General features: G+C 51.6%; 2 protein-coding genes across 8 annotated transcripts; one reads left to right on the top strand and one right to left on the bottom strand.

The window, feature by feature from the left end:
• Positions 1 to 40: 40 nt before the first annotated feature.
• Znf408 (zinc finger protein 408) lies at positions 41 to 6,181 on the bottom strand. 5 transcript variants are annotated; one of them, XM_060371789.1, is made up of 5 exons: positions 6,053 to 6,181; positions 4,919 to 5,193; positions 4,030 to 4,091; positions 3,628 to 3,763; positions 41 to 2,485 (listed from the first exon to the last, which is right to left on the bottom strand). In XM_060371789.1, exons 2-5 carry the CDS (start codon positions 5,160 to 5,162, stop codon positions 987 to 989), a joined length of 1,941 nt encoding a protein of 646 aa, XP_060227772.1. In that variant the 5' UTR covers positions 5,163 to 5,193; positions 6,053 to 6,181; the 3' UTR covers positions 41 to 986. The 5 variants fall into 5 exon arrangements, with proteins under 5 accessions (XP_060227772.1, XP_060227771.1, XP_021494971.1 ...); XM_060371788.1 differs by lacking the exon at positions 6,053 to 6,181 and adding an exon at positions 5,454 to 5,728; XM_021639296.2 differs by lacking the exon at positions 6,053 to 6,181 and adding an exon at positions 5,454 to 5,617 and having other exon boundaries at positions 3,628 to 3,887.
• Positions 6,182 to 6,226: 45 nt separating this feature from the next.
• On the top strand, positions 6,227 to 25,320 carry Arhgap1 (Rho GTPase activating protein 1). Of its 3 annotated transcripts, none has more exons than XM_021639300.2 (13): positions 6,227 to 6,375; positions 10,322 to 10,469; positions 10,690 to 10,785; positions 17,306 to 17,393; positions 21,287 to 21,418; positions 21,599 to 21,685; positions 21,825 to 21,923; positions 22,233 to 22,340; positions 22,426 to 22,502; positions 22,688 to 22,765; positions 23,173 to 23,301; positions 23,507 to 23,610; positions 23,747 to 25,320. In XM_021639300.2, the coding sequence occupies exons 2-13, from the start codon at positions 10,337 to 10,339 to the stop codon at positions 23,933 to 23,935; spliced, it is 1,320 nt and encodes a 439-aa protein (XP_021494975.1). In that variant the 5' UTR covers positions 6,227 to 6,375; positions 10,322 to 10,336; the 3' UTR covers positions 23,936 to 25,320. The 3 variants fall into 3 exon arrangements, with proteins under 3 accessions (XP_021494975.1, XP_021494974.1, XP_021494976.1); XM_021639299.2 differs by having other exon boundaries at positions 10,298 to 10,469; XM_021639301.2 differs by having other exon boundaries at positions 6,243 to 6,375; positions 10,335 to 10,469.
• The last annotated feature ends 286 nt before the right edge of the window (positions 25,321 to 25,606 follow it).

Raw genomic sequence — 25,606 nt, 5'->3', positions numbered from 1 at the left:
GCCCAAGTCTCAGGGACCACAAAGACCACCAAGGAGCCAATTCTGATGCAAAAGCAGTAGGGTCTTTATTACAAGCTCAAGCTCAGGCTCACACTGTCACTGACCCAGTGTAGAGCCCTGAGTTCAGGGGGGAGGAGGGTTTTTATTGGGGAAATGGAAATGTAGGACTGCTCCTTTTGACTGTGAACTGAGGCCGGTCATGGAGTCAGAATGGTCTCACGGTCTCACAGGGTAAGTTCACACGAAGCCCGGCCCACCATCAAGGTATGCTCCTGTCATCCCTGGTGAGACCCTCGATGGCCCCCAGACCACATTACACAATCACACAATTAACATGCCCCCTCTGAACTGGTATCCAATGATTTTCCTTCTAAGTTACAGCCAGGCGGGCCTCAAACTTTTGCTTGCAAGGGCATGAATTCCAGGTATGAGCTACCATATCCAGCCTACTCAGTAATTTCTGACCCACACCCACAGCTCAGTGAGTCACCAGCTTTGTAAAGGCCATTCCTTTCTCCCCCTCTCCCTGAGACAGATCCCCTTATGCAGTCCATGCTGGCCTCAGACTCAATGCTTCTGCCTCTGCTTGAGGGCTAGGACTACAGGTTTATCACCGTGGTCAGCTACCTGTCTGGCTCATCCCAGCACCCCGAATGTCTAGGCTTACAGCAGGGGCAAGTCATGCTGACTCCATACACGTTCCTTGTGGGCCAAGCTTATGGAAGTTCACAAGCCCCGCCCTCCCCATCTTGCTGTCCTTTAGTCTTCACAGCCTTCAGATGTGAAAAGCAACCAAAATGAACTAAAACCTGACCCACAGACGACATGCTACGTGTGGATTGACCGCTGGGCCTTTCCAACCCTAAAACGCCTGTCAGCCTGATTCCTGCAGGTATCACAAGAGAACGGCAGACACACAGACTCTGCTAGAACAGTCTTCAGGAGGAGCTCTTATAGGGGAAAGGTGGGTGGACATGATTAGGGTGTCAGGTGCCTGTCTCTACCTCTACCACCTCAGCCCAGCCACTAAAGCCCACCTCCTTATGGATCAGCACCAGGCTGGGGCTTGGGGCTGGCTCCTCCGGTACCACAAAACATTCTTCTTGGCTCTCAGAGATGGTGACCTCTACAATACCCCCACCCGGGGCCGCTTCCTGTTGGCTGCAAGTGTCCAGCAGCTCTGGCTCACTCCGTAGGAGTACCAAAGTGGGCTCAGGGGCAGCGGGAGGCAGAGAAGAGCTGGAGGAGAGCCCACGCTGGTGACTGAGCTGGTGTCGCTTGAGGCTCTGAGGGAGCGCGTAGCCCATGCCACAGAGGGGACATCGGTAGGGCTTGTCCGTCATGTGAGACTTGAGGTGGCGGCGCAACTTGGTGGCCAGTGTGTAAGCTCGGCCACACTGGGCGCAGCGAAAGGGCCTCTCCCCGGAGTGTAGGCGCTCATGAGCACGGAGCGTATGCGGGTCTCGGAGGGCCTTCCCACACACGGGGCACAGGTAGGCTTCCCCGGTGTGGGAGATGAGGTGGCGCCGCAGCTCGGGCAGCTGGGGGAAAGTACTGGCGCAGTGTGGGCACCGGTAGGGGCGCTCCCCGGTGTGCAGCCGCAAGTGTCCTCGGAGGTTGCCCCGCTGGCGGAATGCTCGGCCACAGTGGGGGCAGAGGTAGGGTTTTTCCCCGGTGTGGAGCCTCATGTGGTTCCGCAGGGAGCCCTGGGTGGCCAGGCACCGCCCACACACTGGGCACGGGCAGGCTGAAGGGGCATCTGGCATCTGGTGGGTCTTTCGGTGTAGCCGCAGGGAAGGTCGGCGGGCAAAGGCTTTGCCACACTGCTCACACACGAAGGGCCGGGCGCCTGAATGGACCACCTGATGCTCCCTCAGGTCTCTGCGGGTACCGTAAGCCTTGTCACACTGTGAACAGGGGAAGGGCCGCACCCCGCGATGGCCCAGCATGTGGGCTTTGAAGCTTTCCTCGGAGCTGTAGCTTTTGCCACACTCGGTGCACAGGAAGGGCTTGTGACCTGTGTGCACGAAAGCATGCTTCTTGAGGTGACATAGTTGTAGGAATGCCTTGCCGCACTCCCCGCACTGGTAGCGCCGGCTCTGCTTCGAGGAGCTTCCTGCTGGGTCAGGAGGGCTGCAGAGCACCCCAGGGAGGTCAGGGCGCTGGGTTCCGGGCTCTGAGACCTTTGCTGTAGGCAGTCGTTGACTGCTGGGGACATCTGACTTCTTGGCTGGGCAGGTTTGCACCTGGGTGCCCCTGGGAGGTGACAAACTGGCTGCATTGCTCTTTGGGCTCTTCCGGGCAGTCGAGTTGCTCTGAGGTTCAGCTGGTGACTGTGGCAGGGACTCCTTATCCATGCTGTCATCCTGGTGCAGCAGGCCCCGCGGCTGGCTATCCTCGAAAGGCTGATCCTGGGTTTGGGCCACAGGTTCAGAGCCTTGCCTACTGTCTCCTTGGATGGTATGGGGCGACTTGCGACCAGGATCTGAGGACAGAGATGGGTACCAGGGTCAGCCATGCCTGGTGGCAGATGGTATTACTGGGGGATCATACTTGCTGGGCCCCGTTCTTCAGCATGAAAACTAACACATGTATGTTCCTTGGTGTGCAAGCTGCACTTTCTCTTTCCTGTTATTCTTAAATACCTCTGGGGAAGCACATCAAGATAGCTGACTGTTTAATCCCTAGAGGAAGGCCAGTCTAGAGTAATGGCACTCTTGCTCTCTGCTGGAGACATAATGGGATGGGACCCCCACATCTCCCAGCTTGGGCTCATCTGTAAAATGAAAATCCCTGCTCCAACTCCAGAGATAATACACAAAAGGAGAAGGGGTGCTGTTTGGGAAGACAAAGGGGACTAGGACTGGGGAATAAGAGAGGGCAAGGTGGGGCTGGAGGGATGGCTCAGCAGTTAAGAACACTGACTGCTCTTCCAGGGAACTGAAGTTCAATTCCCATCACCCAGATGGGTGTAACTTTGTTCCCAATGAACCCAGTGCCCTTTTCTGGACTTCTCAGGCAATGCACAAGGAGGTACACAGACAAACGTAAGCAAAACATTCATGTACACAAAATAAAAATGTCTCAGCATTTGGAGGAAGAGGCAGGCGGATCTCTGCATTATGGCCAGCCTGGTCTACAGAGCGAGTTCCAGGACAGCCAGGGATATGCAGAGAAACCCTGTCTTGAAAAACCAACAAAACAAACCAAACAAAAACACCCTAATGAAATAAAAAAATTTTTTTTGGAGTGTTGGGATTAAGCCGTACACAGTCGCTGCCCAGCAAAACTGCTGTTCTTATCACACATTGTTTTGTAACAATCCGGGACTGGGCATTTACATCTTTATATTACGGGGTTTGTACATGTGGGAAGCCACAAGTTAATGTCCTAACCGAGACAGGGTTTGTCACTAACTCGATGGTTTGGCCCGTTTCTGCCTAAAAGCTGGACTCACAGACGTGTGTGCTTCAGTACCTACCACCACATTCAGCTTTCACACAGATGCTGGGGATGCGGAGCCTGGTCCTCATGCCTGCGCAGTGAACACTTGACCAATGGAGCCACTTCCCCAGGAGGCCACCATCTTCTCTGTGGGCCACATGACCTTAAACAAACGCCACACACCTGTGTGAGACTCTACCGCATGCTCTCCGGGGGAGGCCACTTCTTCCTGTATAGCGGAGTCCTCTTCTGCCACCACCATGACAGCTGCTGCTGCTTCTAGCCTGGGGCGCTGGATGCTTAGGCCCTTGGAGAGAGACTGTGGGCACAGCAGCAGCTCAAAGCCAGGCAACACGAGCTGGCACACCTGCAGGTGAAGCTCCCCACTGATCCGAACCAAGGACACATTCCCATCGCTCTGCAGCCTGCCTGGCTGCACCAAACTGCAAAACATGGCAAGAGTTGGCCCAGCAGATCTGACCCCTCCGAAGCACAGGCTGGAAGAGACCCCTGGGTAGGCAATCAGAGCTGGCTTCAGAGTCCACCCCAAGTTAAGTACAGTGAATGCATACTTGTGTAACTTACCTGACCCAAGCTGAACTGTGTCTCCAGGTGCATAAGGCTCCCCATGGGCCTAGTGACAAGTCCTGAAAGAAACAATAAAAGTCCTTTTCGTAGGGAGGGGCAGGAAGTAATAGAAAATAAAATCAAATTTGTGTGAAACCTTTCTGGGGCAAATTCAAGATGCCCCCACCCCCCACCCCCAGGTTTCTCTTGTTGCCCTGGCTGTCCTGGAACTTACTCTGTAGACCAGGCTGGTCTTGAACTCAGAAATCCTCTGGCTCCCTAGTGCTGGATTAAAGGTGAGCTCCACCAACCAGCTTTTGTTTGTGCTTCCTAAGATGAAACTCTTAGGTTAGCAGCAGCCTCTGGTGTTGCCTCTACATTATGGTGCTGTTTTAATCTTCAGTCAGTGAAGATCAAAGAGTCCACTCGCCTCCCTCTCAAAAAGGTGTGGAAAACCGCTAAACTCTAACCAGGACAGCCCTCCAGCGAGTACTGAACAGAAAATGCTGCAGGAACAGCACCAATCTTTTAAAACAATCCTTACTATGCACCGGAAACCTTTCCTTGCATCATTTCCTCCGGTCTTCCAAATAGTCTTGGTAACAGCCACTCCTTTCTTTTACAGGTGAGTAACATGAGGTGTTGACAAGACTCAAATCTGATCCTGGTAACCTTACCTTCTGACCTTTGCCACTACCGACACCCTAGGAATTCAGTTTTTCACAATTTTTTTGCATCTGCATTCCGTAGTTACTGCAGCTTAGGTAGAGTAAGGCAGTCTCTTGGTGAAGGGGCAAAAACCGACTTCCCAGCGAAATACACTGCTGCTAACAAACTTGAAGCGCTGTCTGGAAATGTCTGAACCTCCCCCAAATTTTCAGACAGGAGATGTCCTACTCTTTAATACCTCCTCGAGCCGTGGCTTCAATCCCTCGCCCTTCTCCAAGACAGAGTCCTCTTCCAGAGGTCCCCAATGCAGTCCGGGCTGCAGGGGCGCTCCGACACACCAGACCCCCAAGTGCTGTTTCCTGGCGCGCGAGGGTCCCACGGCCAAGCCCTGGGGGAGGCTCCTTAAAGCAAGGATGGCAGGGCTCGTACCAGGCGGGAAGTCTTTGAGGCCCTGAGCAAGGCCTTCTCCGGAAGGGCTCCATCCTGAGTCCTGGCCCAGGCGTGGCTCGGAGGCTGCAGGGAGACGGGAAGGCAATGAAGGAGCGGCCGTGGGGGTGCGGAAAGATGCAGGGCCAGCTATGTCTCAGGAATCCGAGGGAGAAACAAGGCTCTATCGAGGCCTTTGTGAGGCTTGAAGGGAGTTTAGGCTCTTAGGACACCGGAGCAGAATGTCATGCCAGAGAGAAAAAGGGATGCGGGGTAAGGCGTAGACTAGAAAACGCTGGGGACAGCTAGTCCAGGGCTGAGGGTCGCAGACACCGCAGTTCACTCACGGAGTGTCTTCCCCACGAGCACCTCCTCCACCTCCTCCATCCCGGACCAGAGGTTGCCCCGCCACTCCCCTCCACCGGAAGTGAGCGTTTTTGTCCCGGTCCTCCCGGAAACCGTCCTTGATTTCCAAATTACGCTTACGAATCCAGGTAGCTACCCCCCAGTTCATAAGAAGCCCATTGGCTGCTCAGTGTCCAAGTGGGTTCCCTAGTAAGGGAACAGGGACTGTCTCTGACAGGAACTCAGTGACTGGCTCTTTGATCACCTCCCCCTGAGGGGGAAGCAGCCTTACCAGGCCACAGAGGAAGATGATGCAGCCAGTCCTGATGAGACCCGATAGGCTAGGGTCAGAGGGAAGGAGAGGAGGACCTCCCCTATCAGGGGACTAGGGAAAGGGCATTGGGGGAGAAGAGGGAGGGTGTGTGGGACTGGGAGGAGATGAGGGAGGGAGCTGCAGCGGAGATACAAAGTGAATAGATTGTAATAAATATATAAATAACATTAAATAAAAAAAGAATCCAGATAGTTCGGCATCACTGGAGCACCGGACTGAGAGTTTGGAAGTACTTGTCAGGCAAAACTGTCCGAGAACGTTACGAACCTCGGATGTCAGAAGCCCGGTAGTTTCCAGTATCTGGAAAAGCGGAACCAATATGTCCTGCCCACCCACTTTGGATACCAACGAGTCGGACAGTTCTGCTGTCTAGTTTCACGAGCGGTCATTTTGGCAAGTGGTTGCCGGAAGTGGTTGGGGCTCCAGGAAAGCCATGTTTGGACCGGGCAGCAAGTCGGAAGTCGTAGAAGATATGGCGGAAGTGGTTGGGGAGCTGGGGGCCGCCCGAGGGGGCGGTTCCCGTTCCAGCTCCGAGCCGGATGTTTGCCGAGCTTTGACAGGCGTGGCAAAGGGAGCCTTGCCTGAGCGCGGTGAGCTGCGGAGCGCGGGGTCTTGCTGGGCGTGGTGGGGGCTGGGGGCCGGGAGGGAAAGAGCTGCTGTGGCCATCTGAGAGGATTGGGTTGGAAAGGGGTGAATCCCAGGCAGTGGCGCGGGGGTGGAATTGGGCCTGGGGGCCTTGACCTCTCCGCTGCTGGGATTTTGTCCTACTTCGGTGCCCGCAATGAAAAGAGACTTCTTCGTGCCCGCTGCAAGGCACAGGCCAAGCCAGAGCGAACCCGTGGGAAGGAGAAGTCTCCCCGATCGGATCTGGCAAAATACTGAGACCGAGAAATTAGGGGGAAGTGCTCCACCTTGCCACTCGATAGGCCACGCTTTTGTCTCACTTTCATGTGAAATGAAATAACTCAATCTGTTGTTTGTTTGTTTTGACCCAATGCAAACATGATTATAGTTTAGAGAGCTTGCTGTCACGTAGGATTTGTGTTTTCCCGAGTCACAAAACACTCTGATTGTAACAACAACAAATACTATGACAAATACTTGCTATCTGTTCTATCCTGAGATTAGATCTGGCTGCCTCTTGTATTGCCTCTTGAACCCTGTGAACTTTGTGACTGATAGAATATTGTTGAGGGTTAACTTTCACCAAGAGACCACCTCAGAGTGGTGCTCACGGATTAAAATCCTGCCTCTGGGTTCCATGGCCTTTAGCAATTTGCTCATTTACACTCCCCCCTCATTCTGCTGAAATTGTAAAATGCTTTTGATAGCATATGCTGAACTAGTATTGCAGTTGCGAGGAGACTTTGTGCCCAGCTCATGGTACGATATAGGCCCTCCACAGATGTTGGGTTTCCTTCGATTAGTAAAATCATTCATTCATTCATTCATTCATTCATTCATTCATTCAACTAATGACAGGGTGTCCACTATGTGCCGGGCATTATTCTAAATAAGTTGCTTTGTTTTCTCTGCTGGAGAGGGAATCAGGGGCCCTGTGTTTGCAGGCAAAGTGCTCTACTACAGCCCTATGGATTTGGCCCTTGAAATAGGTTCTTAAGCAATAATTCTCAGAGGGTTTGTGAAGTTTTTGAAAATGCATTCAAGATCTCACAGACTTGTTCATTTTTCTTAGTGAAAAAAGTCCACAAATATCAGAATTTCAGAGAGGATCACTATTTTGCAAAAGTCAAAGCCTTTGCCTGAAATGATTTTCAAACACCTTCTAAGAGAAACAGTTTACCTACTGAGAATGGAACACTAATCTGAGAGAGAGTGTGTTTTGCAGAGTGGAGTAGGGCTCACGGGTGGCTGGTATATTTCATTTCTACCATTTTATGTTAGAATTCCCCTTCACAGGTTTCCTTCCTCCATGCACTGAACAACAGATAAACATCAGAGAAGGAAATAGAAGCAGGTGAGAGAGGCCAACGAGCAAGGCACCACTGTGATTAATTTTGCTAGTCAAGGAGATTCTGTGGGAGTTGAAGGCACTCAGGTCTAAAAGAACTGACAGGCAAGAAGTTCCCTGGGAAAGAGGTGGGGGTCAAGTTCAGCTTTCTTCTCATAGTCTCCTTCCTCCTCCCTCACACATAGCTCAGCTCTAGCTGCTACTTTTAATCCTGTTTGCTTCCACACAAGTGCCTCTGCACACTGGAGAGTTATATTTCTGGGAGGAGCCTTTGCTTCTGTAGATAAGGAAATGTAAGGCTCTTGCCCGGGATCTGTGCAGTCCTTGGCTTAGACAGGACTCTAACCCAGTTTCCCTGCCTTTTCATGCTTTTTCTATCATATCAGGTACTCACTGTGTAAAAAAGATTTCTCTTGGATAGCTGTGAGGGGAGGTCAAGGAACTCCTGTAACCTGTGTAGTGGTAGAGATGGAGAAAAGGTGTAGGCAGGAGATGGTGGCTGGAATCTGTCCTTTAATGAACCAGTGGTTCTCAACCGTCCTAATGCTGTGACCTTTAATACGGTTCCTCATGTTGTGGTGTCCCCCGAACCATAAAATTATTTTCGTTGCTACTTCATAACTGTAATTCTGCTACTCTTAGGAATTGTAATGTAAACATCTATGTTTTCCAATGGTCTTAGGTGACCCCTTTGAAAGGTCATTGACCCCCAAAGGGGTTGCAACCCACAGGTTGAGAACCTCTTAAGCAGAGGGTCCTTGAGAAGCGGCCTTATAATTGAATGGGAAGGAGTAAGCAGGTGGGTCAGGTAAATTCCTCAGGATTGAAGAGTGACTGGAGGGGGAGAGGTCCACTCCTGGAATCCCAGCACTCAGGGAGGGAGAGTCCTGAGTCTTTGGGTTCCAGGGCAGCCTGGTCTACACAGCCTGTCCAGGACAGCCACAGCTATAACAGAGAAACCCTGTCTTGAAAAACCAAATACCAAAAAAAAAAAAAAAGAAAAGAAAAGGAAAAAAAGGGCTGGAGAGATGGCTCAGAGGTTGAGAACACTCACTGTTCTTCCAAAGGTCCTGAGTTCAATTCCGAGCAACCACATGGTGGCTCATAACTATCTATATTAAGATCTGGTGTGCAGGCAGAATGTTGTATAAATAATAAATAAATCTTTTTTTTTTTAAAGGTGGGGGTGGGGAGTAAGGATCTGTGCTTTGGGCAAAGGCAAAACATTACTCACCAAGAGAAATGTATTCCCAAATGAGACAGGGTTGCCTTTTGTGTTCTTAGGGAGAAACCTGTATTTTGGTGGCCAGCAGAGGTAGTGGGTAAGGCCAAGGGACAGAAAAGAGAAAGAGCAAGAAAGAAAAGGGGCTTTGGTCGTTGGCTTTGAAAGCTTGAAACAGTTTTCCTACTGACTCAGTATGTTGCCGTGGAAACAAGGCCGCAAGGGCTAATTCACCATTTAGAGCCCTAGGCTGTAATGTGTTCGGGGAGGGGAGGCTGTCGTGATCCTCCTAGCCCACAATGTGGGTCTCTGATGTGGCAGCTCTTCTCTTCTTCCTACCCCCAGGCCCTTTCCATTCTTCTTATCTGCCTTGCTGATTCTCTGACCATATATGTCATTTTTTCTGGAGGCAGGAATGCAGTCTCTTCTTTGGGGTTGAGCAAATGGGTAGGATTGAAACCTTCATTGTCTGGTAAGCTCTGGGGCGGTGCTTTTTATGGGGCCCAGAGCAGAGAGTGCTACCTCTTTTGGCCAGGTCCTTAGACCTGGTGTTGGTAGTGACTCTTCCATTCCTGCCAGTTCCTCTGTCCTTCAGAGCTTTGCCTCTGTGCTGTAGGTGTTAGGAGCAGACTCTTTCCCCCTGCCCTCTAATCTTTAAGGTAATCTGTTGACCCGCCATAGCAGAACTACTGTCTGGAGCCCCTACGGGTTTAGAGGGGGCCTGAGAGCCTTAGAGACCTGCAAGGGACCTGCTGGGATTGACAGGTAGATTCCGTTTGCCTGGCTGCTGCTCCTTGTCCCAGGTAAACCCAGCTGAGCACCTCAGGCATGGCCCTTTTTTTTTCTGGAACCCTGTCATCTCTGGCCTGGAGAGAGGAGTGGAATAGCCAGGGCCCCAGCTGGCCTTTTTCAGACATGGTATTTCAAGCCCCTTAGATTCCTCAGATCTTGTAACATCTAACCCTACCCTGTTAACTGTTGGGGCATGAGGCGTCTGTACTGTAGAACCTCTGAGGAGATGCCCTGGTGGCTGGGACTGCGTTACTTGGTCAGCTGGGTCATAGGCACTGAAGGACCTGGCACAGCCCTTCCTGCCCAGCTGAGGACCTGAAGGGAGGTGCTGAGCTGTGCTGTCCACTGTCCAGCTGCCTTTCCTGGCAACATGCTTGTGGAGCTCTTGGCAAGATGAGGACTGTTGAGGAATAGGGACGAGGGTGCCAGAAGAGGAAAGAAGGGGACAGCAGGGCTCACTGTAAGAACTGCACAGGTGAGAAGGAAGGCTTTCTGACCCACCACCTTCCCTCCCCTGCCCACCTAGGTTTCATTTCCGGTTCTTCTATAGGGAACAGCCTTAGCCATGGACCCTCTCTCAGAACTGCAAGATGACCTGACCCTAGATGATACCAGCCAAGCTCTGAACCAGTTGAAGCTGGCCTCCATTGATGAGAAGAACTGGCCTTCTGATGAAATGCCAGATTTTCCCAAGTCAGGTAGGTAACACAATGTCTCAGGCAGCTGTAGACACCACAGAGGAGAGACCCCTTCCTTCCTGCTGGAGGGGACTCTAGGGGGTAAGGTTGGGGCAAGGAGACCAGCCCTAGGGTCTGGCCAGGGTCACAGGCCTCCCTCGCAGCAGGCCAAGGAGGGTGAGTCATTCAGAAAGTGCTGGGCCAGCCCCCAGGGTAACTCTGCCTTTGCCGCGCTCCTCAGATGACTCCAAAAGCAGTTCTCCGGAACCTGTCACACACCTGAAGTGGGATGACCCTTACTACGACATTGCCCGGCACCAGATTGTGGAAGTAGCAGGTAAGCGGCCCGGTGTTATACCTCTTCCCTCATGGTCTGTGCTCCTGTCTTAGCGGAGCCAGCCTTTTATGCCACCAAGAAAGAGCACATTTTTGTGCCTAGCCTCTGGTCTGCTCTTGAGCATATGCACCTTCCCTTAGGAGCATGGGTTGGTTGTAATGGCACCTGCCACTGCTTCCTGACTTACAGTCCTACTGCAGGTATAACGTGGGAGGCACTGGGGCCTAAGAGCTCTGAAGGTAGAAAGCTGAGTTTGCCCTCCAGCTCTGCTCTGTGAGCTCCTTCCTCACACTGTTGTTGAGAGGAGTGCAGTGCTGCCTGTATGTCAGAACACGCCGGGAGCCAGAGCAGAGCTGGCCCCGAGTACGTGGCCTTGCCCTTTCCTTCATGCCCTCTCTTCCCTTGGCTTGCCCCAGTGTTTACTTTCCCCTCATCAGTCCCTGGAGACGGGGATAATGTCAGCTCTTCCTGGGGGTTTGAGAGCCTTCTTCAAGATGCACACTGCCACATGGCTTCCTGGAACCTCAAGTTTGTAGTGGACGAGCTCCTCTGCTCTCTGTTGAGAATGGGTACTGCCTCAGGGAGCTCCCTCTTACTCACAAGGCCAGCCCCAGAAGAGACATGGCGCGGAGGAGGAAGTCAGCCTCAGAGAACTGTCTCTTGCTGCCAGGGCTGGAAGAGACCATAATGTCTGGGGCATTTTCATGGTGCTGGTGTTTCTGATGCTGACCTTGGTCTGAGTGGACTCTGTGAATGGTCTCTTCAGCCCTGCAGAAGGAAGGCAAGAGTTTCTTCCTGGCCTAGGTCTGACCCCGGGAACCTGAGTGAGGTGTCGGGGTGTCTAGTGTCTACCCCAGTAGACAGCCTCCTGACTCCCTGGCCAGTCACAGACAGCAGGTGGAGGCCAGTCTCCCACTTCTTCGGGTGTTCTTTGTCCTGCAGCAAGCCACCACCTTGCAGTATTTTTTTGTTTCTCCAGAATGTGGTGAGCCTGAAGGGGCCCATCCAGGTAGGTGTGTGTTCTAGCTGTGCTTGGCCGCTCCTGGCTGTGACCTCTGGGTCTACCAATCAGAGAGGGCTCTTGGTGGAGGCCAGTGGGACCAGCTAAATTGCAGTCCCATTCTAGGGAGCTGGGAGCTGGTGGTGGCTTGGGAAGCGGGGAAAAGCAGAGTTAATGAGACACTTGATGAGGTGGAGGCAGAGTGGTGACACGCTCAGGGCCTAGGGGACAGCAGCCTCAGGAAGCTCCTGTTATAGACGAGCCTGGCCAGCACGCTACTTGGGGGCCGGTGATGGTGTCCTTGTGTGCCTGCCGTGCTGTGAGGCCTGTGTGAAGAGCCAGTGGTGAGGTCCCTGGCTGTAGAATTCAGAGAAAGAGCCCATGTGGATGAGAGGGTAGGTTGCCATCCTGGACCTCAGTCAGATCTGACGTGGTCCTAGTCGAGTCTTTTCAGTGCTGTTGTGGTAGCCGTAGACTCTCCAGAAAGGAGGCCAAGAGACCATTATTTATAACATTTTCAGTTTCTACAACAGCTGGTTCTAACATAATGTCACCTGGCTTGCAAAATTCCTAACAATTAAAAAAGTTACCCTGTCTCAAAAGAAAACAAAATTTAACAAATGTCTGGGCTGCCTTGGCATGCCATGGGCTCTCTCAGTCCTAGCCTCCACCTTAGATATCCCTGGTCTGTACTGCAGGTTGGTCAGCAGTGCCCAGAAAGCCTCCTAGAGGAGCTGTCCTGGCTGGCTACATCCATGCCTTCCTGAGAGCCCCTGATTGGTATCTGGGGAATGCAGCAGCCTGGCTCTCGGGCTTTCCTCACTACACCCCTCCTCATTAGGCCATCTCTCCAGCTCCCCTAGAGATAGCACAGTTCCCAGCTCTACTTCTCTCTTAAGGTTCCAGGGCAGAAACAGTTGTGATCCCTTCTGAGGGCAGGTAGGAGGGTACGGCAGCCACCCTCCATGCTTGCGAACTTGCAGATGGGACTCCCACGTCCAAGGCATCATAGATCAGGCCCCAGACCCCAGTGCTATTGACCCGCCTCTCATGCGTGCCTCCCAACTCCTCACTGTTACCCTTCTGTCCCTTGCTGTCCTGGCTTTTTACTAGAGCCACCTCACAGGTAGCAGGGAGGACTCTGGGAGGAACCCCCATACCTCGCCTAATGCTTGGTCTCAGTGGGCGAGCCTTCGCCTACTATATGCAAGACTCTGGGTTCCAGCTTCAGTGTGAGAAGACTAAAACAACAAAAAAAGTTAAATAGGTCTTAAAACTAGTCACCGGCCTCTGACCCCGCCAGGGCCACCAGGGTGTACATTTTCTTTTCTCTAGGGAAAGTGCACATGTCATAGTTTTTTTCCCGCACATAGTTTCCTTTTTCATTTTTGATGAGCCAGTGAGTTATTAGGGTTATTCACAACAGTGTGGGGTGGGGGGTGGAGGGTTTCTACCTCCACTTCTGTGGCTGGCTGAGAGGCCTCATGCTCCCAGAGAACACCGTGCTCCTGGCCCGCCGCCTTAACCTCTCACTGACACTTCACATTCCGGTGCGGTGCTCTCAGCCCCTCTACCTTGGCGCAGTCCTCAGCTCTTCCAGCCAGTGAGGAAGAGCTTTTTCCTGGGGCAGGAGCTGCCAATGATGGCCACACAGTCCCCAGGCCCTCCCACTTCAGCCTCGCACCTGTATCCAGGCGTCCTCCTGCTTAGGCAGAAAGAAGCACCCCACTTCCCTTTCTTTGCAGGGGTCCCAGGATTTCTGACCTTGAGGTTCTGTGGCCAGGCTGCCAGCCTGAGTCTGTGTTTCTACCCCTGCTATGCTGCCTTTCCTTTTCCTGACAAAGTCGGTGGGAAGTGAATGAGGGCAGGGCAGGAACTTAGCTCCAAGCCACCAGCAGCTGGCTCAGAAAAACCTAGCACGTCAAAGTCCGGAGAGCTGCTAGCACCCAGGCTTCAAGGCAGGCCCGCCTCCTTCCAGGTGTGGTGGGCACATACCTACAGGACATATTGGGTCCTGTCACTCAGTAGGCTGAGGCAGAGGAGCTACAGTTTTAGGCCAGCCTGAGCCCCATAGCAACAGCCCCTCCCTACCCCTTTTGTTTTTATTTTAAGACAGGATTTCTCTGTGTAGCCCTGGCTGTCCTGGAACTTGCTCTGTAGACCCGGCTGGCATCAAACTCACAGAGATCCACCTGCTTCTGCCTTCCGAGTGCTGGGATTAAAGACATGTGCCATCACTGCCTGGCCTGACAGCCAGTTTCTCAGGAAACTCACTGCCTAACACCCTTAACCATCAAATACAAGTTCAGAAATGAAACTGCCTACCCACATGAGATAGGGTGTCTTGCTGGGCCACATGTTTGTGGCCCACATCTTTGTGACCCACAACTCTTACTACTTGAGACGGCATCTTACTGTGTTACCCAGGCTGGTCTTGAACTGGTAGGCACCAGAGACTCCCCCACCTCAGCCTTCTAAGTAGCTGGGGTCACAGGTGTGTACCACCACAGATCACGCATATACCAGCACTTCCTGAGTGCTTGGCAAGAATGGGCTGACAGGAGCAAGTCAGAGCCAGGAAGCACAGCCCCTGCCTTCAGGCTCCTCATGAGCCAATGGGAAATAGAGCATGAGTTACACAGGAGAGTAGAAACTGCGGCAGAGATGGGTGGCCATCACTGCTGGGAGACTTGGGAAGAGCCAGCTCACCTGTTTCGGGGAAGGTGGAGGCAGGTGTGTGTGTGTGTTGAGTCTCCAAGGTCTGTAATGGCCTCTTGGGAACAGAACTGTGTGGAGAAAGATCTGGTTAATATAAACAACAAACAGCCTGGCATGCCAGGCTTCCAGAGTGTCTGTGAAAGATGTGCTTGGTGCAGCCTGAGAGTCCTGTGAGCCATTGTAAGGATTTTTTTCTTTCTTGAGATAGGGTGTCTCGCTGGGCCTTGACCTTACTGTGTAGCTGATACTTGCTTTGAAAGCCCAATTCTCTTGCTTCCACCTCCCAGTGCTTGGAGACACAATTTCTGGGCCTGGATCAGATTTGTTTTCTCTGCCAGTTCAAGAATTAAAGGGCAGAAAAAATATGGAGCACAACAGGTGGCTGTGGAGAAACCTGGACCACTGCAGACAGCAGCAGGCAGAACCAGCAGTTGAACAGTGTTTGTGGGCTGAGGAGACACAGATACAGCAGATCCACCAGGAAGAAGACCTCTGGAGCAGAGAGGTCTCCTCTGGAGACCTGCAGTGTTTTAAGTCTCTGAAGAGTTTTCCTCCCTTAATGTGGGCTTGGTCATTTTGGAGCAAATTGGGTGGTTGACTGGCCCACAGTGGCTGTGTAACGTCCTGATCGGGCCTTGAACTTGTTGAGCCAGTCCATCAACAGGCCTCTTGCTGATGGGAGAGGAAGGCCTACAAGGCCTTCAGATTGTCTGTTTAAAAGATTTATTTATGAGTGCTCTATCTACATGTATATGCCAGAAGAGGGCATCAGATCCCTGCATAGATGGTTGTGAGCCACCATGTGGGTGCCAGGAATGGAACTCAGACCTCTAGAAGAGCAAGCAGTGCTGAGCCATCTCTTCAGCCTTAAAGCCTTGCTTTCACTTTTAAGCTGCCAGGCTTTTATCCCAAGACAGGAGGGTGAGGAGAAGCCGGCTACCCTGGAAATCTGCCACCTTTATTACCTACCCCTTGAGCTTTGCTGAGGAGCCCTGCTCCAAGCTGACCCTGCAGGAACATATCATTTGGGGCAACAGCATGTGTCTCAAGAACTTTCTGGCTTTGGGACAGCCAGAGGCCAGACCATTACATTGAGTGTTTGGGACAAATACCTCTGAGAGAAAACACCTGCTGACATTTTCCCACAGCTTCACAAATGCCCCTGAATTCTATGTTCTTCAAAATACTTTTTAATGGAAAAGGCAAGATTTTTAGAAGTGTCCAGAGCTCAGTCAGAGGCTAGTGTGCCCAGCCGCCCTAGTAGCAAAATCAGAAAGTTTCTGTGGGCGGAGGTGTGCTTACCAGGGTGGCTGACCCACTGTCCAGCAACCAGCCCACTTTCCCCCGCAGCCTCGGACTGGCTGAGAAGCAGCCTGTAGAGGTTTCCGGGTCCCCGCCGCTCCATGCTCAGGGTAAACCAGCTGTAGGGTGTCTGGCTGGAAAGCTAGCGTAGACCTTGATGGTTATGTTTTTGGTGAATGAGGGCCTTTGTTTTGGAGACAAGATCTTGCTACTGTAGCCCAGGTTGGTCTGGACTTTGCCACTTTCCTGCCTCAGCCTCCCACGATGAGACTGGAGGTGTGCACCACTAGAACAGTTAAAAAATATTGAGCAGAATCATATTTATTTTGTGTGTGCATGCACATGTGTGTGTGATCCACGGCACACACACAGGGAGGTCAAAGGTAACTTCAAGGAATCGTTTTTCTCCTGCTGTGTGGGCCCTGGGGATCAAACTTACAAACTCAGGTTGTCAGGCTTCAGAGCAAGTGCCGTTGAGCCGACGTGCCAGCCTGTTAGAGCAGTGTTAGTGTTCATGCACAAATCAACCCCGGTAGCTGTCTGGAAGTGCTCCCTGCCTCCCTCCGCCCAGCACCTGGAGGCCTACTCAGTTGCTTCCCGACCTGATGGACTTGTGGTCTGAGAGCAGTGGTTCTCCACCCTCCTCGCACTGTGACCCTTTACTGCTGTGATGACCCCAACCATAAAATGATTTTTGTTGATACTTGGTAACTGTAGTTTTGCCACGGTAATGAATAATGATGTAAATGTCTGATATGCAGGATATCAGAACCACTGTCTTCAACGCTCATAAGAATCAGGCAGTAGCTGCCCTGTTGTGCCAGGCTGCTCTCATGGCATATTTTCAAAGTTCACATATTTTGTGCCATATATCAGTACTTTGTTTCTTTTTATGGTCAGATTTCTGCTGCATGAATATCCTTTTTTGTTTGTTTGTTTGTTTTTTGGCTTTTGAGACAGGGTTTCTCTGTGTAGCCTTGGGTGTCAGGGGCTTGCTTTGTAGACCAGGCTGGCCTTGAACTCACAGCAGTCCACCTGCCTCTGTATCCCAGAGTGCTGGAAGCAAGGGTGTGCACCACTATGCCAGGCTGAGCTCAGTTCTTTTTTTAAGGGGCTGGCCACCCCGAGTTGGTCAATGACCCCGTGATTATATGGGCAATGCAAATTTTGGACCTCCTCCTCCTTTTTTGTGGAATGGGAGGAAGTTCCGAGTGTGTGTGGGGGGAACCTAGGAGGACTGGGAAATGAGTGTGCTCTGGGTTCATGATATACAATTCTCAAACAGTCGATAAAAATATTATAAAAAAAGCAAGGTTAAAATTTTGGGATGGTGGTGTCCCACTTCAGTGCCTCTGAAAGTGCCCACCCTGCCCTTGGTAATGGACTTGGGTCACTCAAGCCCCACACTCAGTGGCACAGGCCCCCATTGCTACTTTTTAAGCCCCGCCACCACTCTGACTCATCTTTCACCTACTGTACTCCATTTTTCTCCACACTTAGGTGATGATAAGTATGGGCGGAAGATCATTGTGTTTAGTGCTTGTCGAATGCCCCCTAGCCACCAGCTGGACCACAGCAAGCTCTTGGGGTGAGTACCTGTGTGTCAGCAGAATGGGACCTCTCTAGACCCTTGGTAGCCTGGAACCACTTTCCTTTTTCTCCTCTTCCCCCTGGGGCACCTGGTCACCTTCCTTCCTGTCACCTCTCATCCCATGAGGCAGCAGTTCTGTTTCTGGGGAAGAGCACTACACTGGAGTCAGACCTGACTTCAAGTCCTGGGCACGATGACCTTGGCAGGCCTTATCTTCTCATCATTCAAAGAAGATAATGAAGGCTGTGGCCTCTTCCTGACAGGCACCAGAAAGTAATCTTGAAAAGTAAATCCTATCCAAACGTGTATAACTATGGTGTTTCTGATGCAGTCATGCTTCTTAATATTTCTATTTATAATCATAGTTAACATTATCTTACTTTATGTCAAGTGTGCTGTCAATGGTTTCTGTACCTATGGGGCTTCTGCTTACCAAGTGTGAATGTTAGAAATCTCTAAAGCACAGTCCAAAGGCTGCTTATCTTAGTCACTGTTCTATTGCTGTGAAGAGGCACCAAGAGGCAGCTCTTTTAAAAGAAAACATTTAATTAGGGCTTGCTTTGTTTTCAGAGGGTTAGCTGGTCGTCATGGTGGGGAGCATGGCCACATTCATTCGGGTGGAGAGCATGGGGAGCATGTGGCCATGGTGCTGGAGAAGTAGCTCAGAGCTACATCCTCATCTTCAGGCAGCAGACGGACAGACAGACACATACTCGAATTGGTGCTGTGCTAGAGAAATAACAGAATACATCCCAGCCTGCAGGCAGTACACACACACACATCATACACATACACATCACACACTCACACATACACACCATACACAAACCACACATACAGACATGCACATTCATACACTCATAAACACACACCAAATACGTACAGCACACGCGTTACACATACAGACACACACATACACACACCCCCACATCAAATACACACACCACACACATAGACACATACACACAGACACATACCACACATAAAGACACACATACACCATACACAGATACACATGATACACACACACACACCTGACACAGTCCCTGCTGAGAGCAGTCTCTGCTTCCATGGCCTCTGTCTGCCCTGTTTCCAGTCAGACTGCATCAGACTTGTCTTTTCCACACACCCCACCCAGATCAAGGGGGTTGAAATGGAAAAATGCTTGAAGCTTGGAATCCGAAGACCAGTTGGGCTCTGTCTTTCAACAAGCTATGTGCTTGGAGGCAAGTCTTTCTGAGTTCTGTATAAACGAGAATTGTGTCTTCCTCAGAGCTGTTGTGGTAATAGTGAAATTCCATCATCTATATTTTTAGAGTATTACAATTTTGAGAAGTTAAAAGTATGTAAGTAGTTATTCAGGAAAAACAACAACTGTAAAATTATAAAGTCTCACAGACCTGTCATGCAGAAAGAAACCCACTGTATTCTGCTATATTCACTTTGTATTTTTTCTTTGTTTAGTTTTATGTATTGTAAAATTCTTTCATCTTGTGGGTATAAAACATTGCTCAAAGACATCCTTAAAATCATGTTATTTAGCCAGGCGTGGTAGTGCACACCTTTAATCCCAGCGCTTGGGAAGCAGAAGCAGGTGGATCTCTGTGAGTTTCAGGCCAGATCTATAGAGGAAGTCACCTGCCAGACTGTGTTATACAGTGAAATCCTCTTTCCTCCCTTGCACCCCCCCAAATCCACACAAAACATGTAATTTACATGTAATATGCATATAGAAAGGTAAACAAATTGTGTACTACTTTTTTTAAAAGACAGCTGTCATTTTGTTGCCCAAGCTAACCTTAAATAGCTGGGCTTAAGTGACCTTTTGGCCTCAGCCTCTTAAGCATGCAGACTACATGCATAGGCCACTCCATCCACCCACCCAGTGTCCGGTGAATCTGATGGTGCCTGTCTTCAGTGCAGGACTTGGCAAGCTTGTGAAGGAAGGTTGTGAGTTACGGGCTGCCCTGAGGCACAGAGTGGACCTTGTTTCAAAACCCAATAAATACAGAGGGGCACAGTGACACCCTCCTGTAATCCCAGCACTCAGGGAGACAGAGGCAGGAGGATCTCTGTGAGCTCAATGCCAGCCTGGTCTACAAAGCGAGTCCAGGAGAGCCAAGGCTACACAGAGAAACCCTGTCTCGAAAAAAACAACAAAACAACAAAAACCAAAAAAACAAACCAAAACAAAAAACCTGAATACAAAACAGAACAGAAACTCCATAGTAATCAGTGCTCCCTTTCCCATCTCCAGTTTGCTCTGCCAGCGCCTGCCTCAGGGAGGACCACTGTTCTGAGGCCTGACTTCACAGATTAATCCTGTCTGTAGACACATCCTGTGAGATAGTCTATTTATAGATGTCCCATGATTTCTTTAGTCAGTCTCCTGATACTGGACAGTTTGCTGGCTGCTCAGTTGTTGTTTTTTCCGTAATAAAACTCTGGAATGAACAGTCTCCTACAAGAATGTTGCTGTTCCTCTCTGTTTCCTTAGGAAATATTCCTGAACACACTTTTACATGGCCAGAGTGCGTGAGTGCTGCCCAGCTTCTAATAGACATCACTTTATTGCAGTCCAAAGTTGTGGCATGCATCCTGGATTCGGGATGTGTGTGTGTGTGTGTGTGTGTGTGTGTGTCTACTTTGCTGTCATCTTGGTTACTTTCCTAATTGCAAAATGTCATCTTTTCTATGTGACAGCCCTTTGTAAACTAGAAAGCGCTCAGTGTAGACGTGTGGATGAGGGCTCAGTTATTCTCCATTTACTAATGATCAGCCTCTATGGTAGCTGAGCACTAACACTTAGGCCCTGCCTCCCTGTGCAGGCGCAGCTCTGCATCCTGGGGACTAGTCATTAGGCCGCTGTCTCTAGGTAATGTCATTCATCTGGGTTCTTAGTCAAGTCACTGGGCACTCCCCCAGACACTCCCTCCTCTTGGATGTGCTTAGCATTCAGCTTGCCCAACCAGGAGCGGTGTCCTTGCTAGAGCCAAGGAACTGATTGACAATCTTCTAAGAGATCTTACCCTGGGCTCTCCTCCCTTTTCCTATTATTCATTACTTTCAAACTTTCCAGTGTGCTCAGTGTGTGTGTGTGTGTGTGTGTGTGTGTGTGTGTGTGTTGCGGTGGTAGATCCCCTGTTGCAACCATTGGGAACCTGAGGAGTATGGCTTTGTGGTCCGTGAAGAGCCTAGGGATGGAAACAGTTGACCTTCTGGCCACCCTAATGTCTTTTCATGGGCACAGTGTTTTACAAACCATACCTCAGGTCACATAAAAAGGGCCAAATGCAGTCTTGGAGTTGGACACTTCGCTACTAGGCTCCACCGTAAACTGAAACCTTGGCTCGGCACTTGACCTCTGCTGATTGCCCGCATTAGATGGAGTTCACTTTAGTCTCAGTTGTTCTGAGGGAAGGATGAGGTAATGTATTGGAGGTCCTTGGCAGACACTAAAAGCTTTTACCAATAGCAGTAACTGTCCTTGTTACTGACTCAGGGAGATCCTGAGAAGAACATGCCAAACCCTTTTAACTTTGGATATACAGCCTAGCTTGGAGCTTGGGCCTCCTGATTGCTGCTGCTCAAAATGAGAACTGTTAGCATACTTGTCCGTTGGGCCAAGCCTCTACTCTCTGCCTCCTTCCAGGGAAGCAGCTGTGTTTTACATAGTCAAATGATAGCAGGGAGGGCCTATGGAGAAGGGAGCCATGGCAAAAGCGCTGGTTTCTATCTTAACAGGGCCACACCTGTTTGCAGAGGACAGGTCTGAACGGGGCTTTCTATGTGTTCATGGTGTTGGGTGTTGAGCCTGTGGCTCTTGCGTGCTGGGTAATTAATTACTCCCCGTGGAGCCGCGCCCCCAGCCCTGGGCATTTCTCTTGAAGGTACTTGAAGCACACCCTGGACCAGTACGTGGAGAGTGACTACACGCTGCTCTACCTGCACCATGGCTTGACCAGTGACAACAAGCCCTCCCTCAGCTGGCTACGGGATGCCTACCGGGAGTTTGACCGCAAGTGGGTTGGGGCAAGGGGGTGGCCTCCCGAGCCTGTGGTGGCCGGCTCTGGGCCAGCAGCTCTCTGGGCTCTGGCTTGTTTTCCTCTTGGTCAGGAGCTTATCCCATGTCACTAGAGACAGGGCCCCCAACAGGCCTGGCCCTCACTCCACCATTTGCAAGTGTCCCACTTGGCCCGTAGGTACAAGAAGAACATCAAGGCCCTGTACATCGTGCACCCGACCATGTTCATCAAAACCCTGCTTATCCTCTTCAAGCCCCTCATCAGGTGAGCAGGCCGTGGTGGGCCTGGGCTCGTTGGTGCTCTGTGCACACAGGGCGGCCAGCTCGGGGCAAAGCCTGTGTGCAGGGAGAGCCAGGCCTCCCATGGGGCCCAGCCTGACCCAGATGCTTCCCTTCGCCTCCAGTTTCAAGTTTGGTCGGAAGATCTTCTATGTGAACTACCTGAGCGAGCTGAGCGAGCACGTCAAGCTGGAGCAGCTCGGCATCCCTCGCCAAGTGCTCAAGTGAGACAGCTGGGCACCCGTAAACTGGGCATGGGGGTGTGCGCACGGATCCACCGGCTCCATTATGTGGGGATGCCGTCCGGGAGGCAGAGTGGCCTGGGCCAGGGTCAGCAGTCTGGAGAGCCCCCGGAAAAGGCGCTGTCAGGATGCAGAGACTGTCACAAGCTATTGGCTGAATCTCCTTTAAGTGTTCGTTTTCCACTGTGTCACATCAAGTGGGGCTGTTTTGAGGACATATGAAGTGATCCATGTATAATCCCACAGTAAAGCTGGATAGAGAACCTGAGCCTGTCCCGTCTGCTCCCCTAGGTATGATGATTTCCTCAAATCTACACAGAAGAGCCCTGCAACAGCCCCCAAGCCCATGCCGCCGCGTCCCCCACTGCCTAATCAGCAGTTTGGGGTCTCGTTGCAGCAGTGAGTATTCTAACGCCAGGCGGGTCGGGGCTGCTGGGGGCTGGAGCCGCGTGCAGAGTCCCAGCTCACGCCTTTGCCCCCACAGCCTCCAGGAGAAAAACCCAGACCAGGAGCCCATTCCCATTGTGCTCAGGGAGACAGTTGCCTACTTGAAGGCTCACGGTGAGTGCCATGCAGCGCAAGGCCTACTGACCGTCTAAGCTACCCCGTCCCCCAGCCTGAGAAACTCTGGGCGGGAGAGAGGAAGGTGTGCCCCCGGTGACCCTTAATGGAACTCCGAGACCAATAGCGCAGGGACGGGCTTCATCACCCAGAGTTCAGAGACTCACCAGGCCCCTGTTTCCCAGCTCTCTCCACCGAGGGCATCTTCCGGAGATCTGCCAACACCCAGGTTGTCCGGGAAGTGCAGCAGAAGTACAATATGGGTGAGTGGGTCTCTGCGCGTGTGTTTAACAGGATGGGAATGTGGCTGCGAGGAGCTGTCAGCCAGGCCTCTCCTTGCCACAAGTTCCCGTGTCTTTTGGTGTGACCATAGAGACCTTCCTTCTGCCTGGCTCTCCCGGGCTTGCTGCCTCTCTTGCAGGAGCTCAGCCTTGGGTTCAGGTTCATTTAGAAGCAAGGGGTAATTTCCATGTTTTCAGTGCCCTCATGCTCTCCAGGTGGTCTCAGCCTATAGCTCTTGCTATGGAAGAGAAGAGACAGATGTGATTGGGGGACCCTGGGGAAAAGCAGCTTGTGCAGTGGACCAGGATGAAGTAAGGCCACAGGGCCAGCTGGCCTCTGCCTTGGCCTAGTGCTGTCTCCATTTCTTTCTCCCCCTTCCCCCTTAAAGGGCTGCCGGTGGACTTTGACCAGTACAATGAGCTGCACCTGCCAGCAGTCATCCTCAAGACCTTCCTTCGGGAGCTTCCTGAACCCTTGCTAACCTTTGACCTCTACCCCCACGTTGTGGGCTTCCTCAGTGAGTTCTTTGTTTTCTCTCCAGCTATGTAAATCCTCTGGAACTTGTGTGTGTGTGTGTTTGTGTGGCCATGCATCTACCCACCCTGCCCTGCAAGTGTGTGGGCCAAAGCAGCTCCCAGGAAGCTCATTTGGTGTTCCCCACAAGTTTCCTGTCATGGTTTCCAGAGTTAGCCCTATATGAACTAGGCCTCCACTCCTCACAGATATTGATGAAAGCCAGAGAGTGGAGATGACACAGCAGGTTCTCCAAACTCTGCCAGAGGAGAACTACCAGGTGCTTCGTTTCCTGACTGCCTTCCTGGTGCAGGTAAGACTGCCCTTGGCTTCCGCTGCTCAGCTGGTGAGGGGAAGGAAGCGAGCACTCTCACTGCTTGCATGCTCTGGATGTGGTCACTGGGAGTAGGAGGCAGGGGCCATAGCTGTTGCCCCATTTCTTTCCACAGGTATCTGCCCACTGTGACCAGAACAAGATGACCAATACTAACCTGGCTGTGGTCTTCGGTCCCAACCTGCTGTGGGCCAAGGATGCTGCCATCACCCTCAAGGCCATCAACCCCATCAACACCTTCACGAAGTTCCTCCTGGATCACCAAGGGGAGTTGTTCCCCAGCACAGATACCCAGGGGGTCTGAGCTCGGTCTGAACCTCCAGCCCCTCCTCCGGCAGCGCCAGTTGGACTTGTCCTCCAGGTATTAACCTTACTGGAGTCCAGGGATCCTGCCTAGGAAGGGGCCCTGAAGCCCCAGGAGATGGAAGTTGGAACCCCTAACTGGGCAGTCCCTCCTCTCCCTCTGTCCAGCCCACATCACGGCCCTGGAGGCCTCTGTTACCAGAAAACATTTTCTCTGCCTTATACCTCTCACTGCCTCTGGTTGCTGGGCTTTCCAGAACTGGGCTTGGCTCTTCTAGGACTGAGCTCCAGCAACCCTTTTCCTTTCTCCTGCCTGTTTCCCTGGCAACCTTAGACTAAATCACTGCCAGCTGTGCTGGTAGCTGGGGCTGGTCCTCTCTTTCCAAATTGCCAGAAAGTAAGTGTTGGCCTGGGTACGAGTTCTCTGTCCTGCCCTCCCTACTAATAGGGATGACAAGACCAGAGTTGGCTTGTCACTTCTGCCCATGGGGTCTCTTCCTTCCCAAGTGGTACTGCCCTAAGAGTGTGCTAGTTCCCCATTTCTGCCACCTTTGGCATCTTGGATAATAAGACTCAGAATCTGAGAATCTGCTGAAGTAGACCTGTCCCCTCCCAGGGAGAGCTCCCCAGTGTCCAGCGGATCAGCCTTCCATATGCCTTCCCTTTCTTCTCACGTGCACAAATCCTCAGCCAGAGGCTATGGTGGGCCTTTCTGATGGAGAGTCACTCTGCTCCCTTTTCTGGCCAGAGATGCCAGTGCCTCAGGACCCATGGCAGCTCTCACCTGCCTGAGGACTCTTGGAGGGCAGAATCTCAGAACCCCTAAGAGGGGCAGAGGTTTTACTAATAGATCACCTTACTGGGTATGTTCTAGCAACTCCCTTAGGTGAGTATGGTGGCCACAGGCCCCGCTGTCTTTCAGAAAACCTGAGCCCGGTGATGATTGGTAGCTTTCGTTGTTACCTAAGGAAGTGTTGTGACCCTCCTCCCAAAGTCTGTGCCCTAGTGACCCTGCCCTGCAGGTGTGGCCAGGCATGCCAGCTCCAGAGATGGGACTGTGGCATCTGCATTGACCATCTTGCAGATGAGGCTGGGCCTGAGTGCTGCCTCTTCCCTGCGCCACTGCTCTGTGCTTCAAGCGCTGCTGCCAGTCCTGGCCTCACACCTGATCCGCATGGGTCACTCTGCTTTTTCTATCAAGTGTTGCTTTACTCCATGTACCGAGGAGCCTTTGGACCTCTCTCATCTTTCTCCTGCCCTGTCGGTCTGTAGCTGGGAACGCTCTCCTCTTACTGTGAATCCAGTGTTCACCGTGATTTCTTTGGCACCAATCATGTATTTCACTGTTTGCACATTTTGTATTTCAATAAAAATGTAAATGAAAAAGGCATGCTTGGCTGTTTAGGAAGTTTAGAACCATGTGACAAGCGTGGTTGAGAAAGAGGCCTCAGGAAGTTGCCTCCCCAGCCCATCTGCTCTGTCTTCAACCTGTACTCCAGATAGAGCACCAATGAGAGAAAGAAAAAAAGAAAAATGATTTCAGTCCAAGTCCACTGGTTTTCTTACATGAGCATGGTGATCCCAAGCAGCCATATCACAGAGGACTCACAAGTCTGTGTGGGAGCTGCATAGATGGGTCCCTCCTTTAGTCTGTCTTCCACCTCCTAGTCTA

The sequence above is a fragment of the Meriones unguiculatus genome, chromosome 18, assembly GCF_030254825.1.
Source record: "Meriones unguiculatus strain TT.TT164.6M chromosome 18, Bangor_MerUng_6.1, whole genome shotgun sequence".
Classification (NCBI taxonomy): Eukaryota; Metazoa; Chordata; class Mammalia; order Rodentia; family Muridae; genus Meriones; species Meriones unguiculatus.
This window is presented reverse-complemented; position numbering and strand designations above follow the sequence as displayed.